Here is a 6,000-nt window from a genome sequence, read left to right as displayed (position 1 = left end):
ATGTGAAAATAGAAAGTGCGAGCCCAAATTTGAGTTGATGCAATGCACAAACCGTGGCCCTTCTGTTTGCCGGGATAAATCGCTCCCTCCGTGCTAATAGGTTGGTTGGTGTAGTACGCAAACAGCGCAAGTGCTTTCAACGAAGTAAAGAAGCTAATAATAATGGGAATATTGAGAGAAAAATGGGAAAATGTGTATGTAAATGGTCAAACTGCCACAGTGATGCAGCCGAAGTTTGTCTGAAGGCGGTCACCTTTAGCCACTATTAAAACAAAAATACCGCTATTTTAAGGCAGTTATTTACCTGAGCTCATAGCGCGCTACGTATTGAGCACATCTCTTAATTTTCTGACTTCCGGAAAGTAGTACTTAATTTTGTTCTGGCACATTAGTGATATCCATCGCCTGCCCCCTGGTTTTACTTATTGAGGTTGTGCACCGCAATTTTACTTTTTTATTAGGCCTATAATGTTTTTATTCCTGAGATCGAAGAACAGTGCGGATAAATAAACTATCTTTCAGAAACGGTATCGTTCGGTGTGATAACATTTATGTTTTGTAGCGCCAATTCACAAACCCGGCAGTGTAAACACCCACAACGCCTTTGTGTTTCCCGTTTTATCGTGTTAAAAAAAATGTTTTTATATTTACCGTACTTTTTTTTTTTTTGGTGCGGTATGTCGTATAACATAAGCTATCGGGGACAGATCATCTGGCTATGTGAACATTTGAAATATTTCTGTTAGATGGTCGTAGCTACCACAGAAAATAGTCGATTCTTGCCTGAAATAGCATATTTTCACACTCAATTAAAATCACCAATAACATGATCTCAGGAAAGTTGTGTACATCTCGCAGCGTCATAAGCAAAACACACATCTCTTTCTTGTCCAGATTCTGCAATGTAATGCAAATTATTGTTTTTGTAACTCAAAGCGCGTGCTCAATCGTGCCACGTGTTTGTTAATTGTGGTTGTTGTTCTTCACTCGGATTCTCCGCTATACCGTTTTTATTTTATTTTTCTTATCAGTGCCAAACACGTGCGTATACCACCGACCTTAAGTATAGTGCATCAAATTAAACTAGCTTCCTGAAAAGGTGTCGTTCGGTGTTGTGTAATTTATTCTTCATAGCGTAGGTGGTCAGAGTCTCGAATCCTGAACTGCAAATGTTCCACGCCGCATTATTTTTTCTCGCGTTTTCGCGATAAAACACGTCAGCCCTGCCATGCTGGGATCAAATACACCAGCGTCGGCAGTTATTTGCGAAGGAGTGATCTACGCAAATATTTCCACTCGCTATTCATGAATTGCCACAGTTCGTCAAAATCTGGAGGACTTGACTGCAGAGTAAAAACGGCAAAAAAAAAAAAAAAGATAAAACGATGTCGGTCAGTAAACGGAACTTCCATGGCGGGGCTCGCCAGCCTGAACAGCAAAGCGCCGATGCCGGCCAGTCACTGAACTTCCGTGTAAATACTGGCCATCAAAGACAGCAAAGTGCCGATGCCGGCCAGTTACTGAACTTCCATGTAAATACTGGCCATCAAAGACAGCAAAATACCAATGCCGGCCAGTTACTGGAACCTCCATAGAAAGACTGGCCAGCAAAGACAGCAAAAACCCGATGCCGGCCAGTCACTGTAACTTCTTCGGCGCAACTGGCCAGTGAGCAAGACGAAACCCCGACGCCGGCCGTGGCCGGTAGCTCACCGGCGCCAATGGGCGGGCGCCGCCATCCTGTTACCGGGACCGGCCGGCGTAGTCCCGATACCGGCCGACGCGGTGTGCTACCTGGGTTGTCCCCGTAATAAAGTCCGACGCGAGCTTTCTTTACAGAAGTACCAGTATAATGTTGTGCAGAATAGAGATAAATTCCTACAAGGTTATTGCTTTATTGACGTTCAAAAATATGTTGCATATACAAACTTCAACAACCCAACTAAACAAAATATTTTTTTTTCTGCACCGTATCGCTTTAATACTGACTCGGTTAAAATATTCTTTTTAAATGTCGATCAATGGAACTGCCTAACTACGAATGCTGAATGATGTAAATAGTCAAAATATGGGTGTTTTTTTATAACTTGTTTACACTTAGTTGTGATTGTTCTTTCTAAAATGCCTACAAACCTGCTTTAGTCTTACGGCTTGCAGCATGGTAATATATACAAACAAAATAAGTCTCATTAGTACAATCAAGGTTGGCTTCCTGAACTATGACTAGACGTAGTCATTCCTGTACTAGAATAAATTAAATGTCGAATATCTTCGGAAAACATGAGGTCACATATATATGTGTGCGTCCCCTAAGTGTACTTTCGTGCAGTCATCCTCCCTCCAAAAAGAGCGGCACGATCATTCTCCAAGAAACTTCCTCAAAGTAGATAAAAATTAATTTATTTAAGCACTTACGAACCTGAAGTTTTGTGCGTCGCCTGTTTGTCTCAAAATCGCCCGTTTGTCTCAAACAGGCGATTTTGATTTTCAGCAGGTGAAAATAATCGAATGTCATAATTTCTCTCAACGTGCTACAATATTAAGAGAACCAATTATTCGTGTAGCTGAAGCACTCAGCTCTCCTGCGAAAAATGGAAACTGTTCTTTAGACGTTGCGGTGACATGCGAGACGCATCAGAAGAAAAATAAGCTGATTTCTTATCACACGTTATACCACTGGATAGAAAAATAAAATATTATTATAATATTATTCTTATTTAGGTGTCCGAAAACAACCAAGATCGTATTCACTTTGGCACCATCGTCAGCAGGTATTAGAAAAAAAACAAAAAAAACATTAAAAAAAGAAGGGACTTTTACCAAGCAACAAATAAAACAAATAAAAAGGCAGATAAGTCCTCATTTAATCTGCTGCGGGACAAAGTTATTGATAACGAAATATCCAGGGTGGTTAACAGGTGGTTTTATACCTCGGCAGGATCCGAGAAAGCGGTGAAGTTTTACACCGCGAGTGAACATAAAAACTAACAAAATGTCTCGTTACACATAAAGGAACATAAAGATTAACCTTCCCCAGAGGCTGCGCACAATAATTGCCCTATTCATAAGTTTATGCAGAAATACAAAGTCACGAACAGTTCTTCAGGAAGTCAAAAGTGGAAGTGAATTTTTTTTTAAATATATATTAACAGTTATAAAGCGGCGCTCAATGAATCTATCATATACAATTCGAATAACATTTTTCTGAAGATTTTCTGTGCTCATAGCCTGCGCGTTAGATATTGAGTTTCATGTGACAGACGTAAATTAAAGTAGTGACCTTACTCAATCATTGAAATACACATATAAGAGTGGGGTTTTAGAAATCCTCGTCAATCGAGATACGGTTCATAGCATGTTATAGGCATTGCACGCGATAAAAGATATTTGGTTTCTAAAAGTTTAACCACTATCAACACACACGCCAATAACATTTTATAATTTACACCTGCTCTATTGGTCTTCCCCGTCACGCTTATATGTAAAATAAACAACGGTATGCCATCGGCGAAAAGGTAACACCTTTGTTGTTTGGGGGTTGAGAGACAGTTGATTTAGCTCACACCACTAGTGAATGAAAGACACCATTTTGTAGTATATTACAGTCTTAAATAGTGCGAAGCCTCATGAATAACGTAATATCAGCAGCAGAAAGTAGCAGTTGATAATTACTTACACGATAGATCATATTACTAAAAAATATCAAAATCAAGAGGGGGCCCATTATTTATCCCTCCGTAACATCCGATGTGGAACGAAATAAGTCGGAGAGACTGTCAGCGACTCCAACAGTGTTCGAAATTTTAGGACCTAATATCAATTCATGAAAACCTCTTTCGTACACTTTCTAGACATCAAAATATATTGTATATACCTGTCTTCTATTTAAAATAGGCGCACCATAATCTAAAAAAGTACACACTACGTCATCTTGTGTATTCCGGTACTCTTTTTGGCTACTCCGAAACAAGCAGAAATTTTATTTTGTCTGGATCAGTCTTGGCCACCCGAACAAAAAGAGAAAAGAGAAGGGTCAGGAGCGTTTATTTCGCATTTTACGAACGTCACGTTTGTTATACATTTTACTACGAATATCAAAGACTCGTGGACAAACGAAGTTAGAATACTTCGACCTCTCGGCGCTGCGACCCACCTTTTTTTTTTTTTTTTTTTTTTTTTGCATAAATGTTTTTAAGGAATAATTGAATTTCCTGATCTAACGTTATCTTTTAACATTCATGTTCCGAGATGAGCTTTCGAAGCTCTGCGACGTTTGATGAGAATCAAGGTATCCAAACTAGCCTCATATCTCGCATTCAAGTCTTCTATAATAACCGTGCTGTAGCAGAGTTTGATATTGTTGACCCATGTTTTATTGCGTTTAAATCATTATTTACTAGTACCTAATGCACAAGTTGTGCATTAAAATTATTAAATGAATGAATTCAATAGTAATGGTCTCTTTTGCTGGCATACATTGAGACCTCCCTTTCTTATGTACAGGCTGGAGTCCATTCGCGAAACGACTGTACTGAAACGCTTTCACAATTTAGACTTACAATTAAATGCTCGAGACACACGGTGTCATTCAAGTGGACGCACACAAGAAAACATTTCAGTGCAGTGATATACTTTGTAAATCTTGAATACACTTAAAACAACAAAATGTACATGAAGGGACATTTTCTGCCTCATTTAACTCGTGGTTAGTACGTCAAATATATATTAATTTTAGTGGGTCGACCTACTCTATAATACCGGATTCTAGAATTGTTTATGGACCGCTTAGCAGTGCGAAGAATATTTTTAAACAGTATTGCTATGTTTTTTAGCCAGTTTTGTTGATTGTGTTTTAACTTCCTAAACAATCTGCGTTGCATTACGCAAATGCGTGAACGAAACCTTATAATGCAATTTCGGTAAGGTCATAAATATTTAGTAAACTACATATCTAAATTGTTTTCGCTGTGTACCTTAAATACGTCGTTTAATACTTAACTTCAAGCGTCATGCCAACGTACTAGAGTTTCTGTCCTTAACGACATAAGCGAGTCTTAACAGACTTATAGTTTGTGTATGTGAGCCCTAGACACGCGAAAGGTGAAAAGGTAGTTGCTCGAGAACTCAAAGAAAGATAGTACGGTGGCGTCGTCTTATGGTCCTTCCCTGCTACGGGACATCCAGAACTTGCTCAAAATATCTGTGATCATCTCAGCAATAGTTAAAAAAAAAGATATCGCATGGAGTGTTTCGGAAGTCCAGTTGATGCTAGAAATCATAGGACACTTTTAATCACGATATATTTTTGATTGTTTCTGTCAAGGCTAGACGTAAGGTAAGTACGTTGTAAGTCTTTTAACTCCCCCAAGTACTCAAAATACCAGATTAGTGCAGATATGGTAATTTTTTTGATGTACGCATAATTCAGGAGGTGTTTAATTATTTTTGTCACTTGACAGTGACCTAACCGTTAAAATGTCAAATTGCAAAAAAAAAAAAACATGTCAAACATATTTATATTTTAACACACGCACCCCACGATATCTGCAGTACATAAAAGAATTGATTGGGCCCATTACCAACGTAGTCACGTCCACGGTGAGTTGGTGCATCCACTTGGAAAACCTTGTGCGCGATAGACCCGTCTTCAGATCGAGCCATAAGGTGAAGAGGAAGTATCCTCAGAGTGTCGCTGATGACACCACTCTGGAAACAAAAAAAAGGCAAATATATATTACGTTTAGTTTTGCTTCATAAAGCGTCTCAAATAATGCAATTTCTAAACAAAAAACAATTGCGTTATGATTGACCAAAATAAATTTAATTATATTTCTTCGAAGGTGGTAACATTTTAGCGATAATCATAAGGGTACCAATACTTGAAAGGATGAAACGTCTAGGACGGGGACGGAAACAAGATTCTGAAAGATGTCCTATTTCTGTCCCAGCCCTGATGTTTTATCCTTTCAAGTACTCGTAATTATTCACCAACACGCTCGT

The 6,000-nt window shown here is 38.7% G+C and overlaps 1 protein-coding gene across 1 annotated transcript in view; it reads right to left on the bottom strand.

The window, feature by feature from the left end:
* The window catches only part of LOC115330940 (venom metalloproteinase antarease-like TtrivMP_A), a 107,589-nt gene that overhangs the window by 81,864 nt on the left and 19,725 nt on the right, over nucleotides 1–6,000 (bottom strand). Inside the window, exon 4 of the mRNA XM_042293382.1 lies at nucleotides 5,580–5,706. Within this exon, the coding sequence (XP_042149316.1) occupies nucleotides 5,580–5,706 (127 nt within the window). The remainder of the gene's footprint in view (nucleotides 1–5,579; nucleotides 5,707–6,000) is intronic.

This window comes from Ixodes scapularis, unplaced genomic scaffold (assembly GCF_016920785.2).
Source record: "Ixodes scapularis isolate PalLabHiFi unplaced genomic scaffold, ASM1692078v2 PGA_scaffold4__175_contigs__length_147842914, whole genome shotgun sequence".
Taxonomy (NCBI): Eukaryota; Metazoa; Arthropoda; class Arachnida; order Ixodida; family Ixodidae; genus Ixodes; species Ixodes scapularis.
This window is presented reverse-complemented; position numbering and strand designations above follow the sequence as displayed.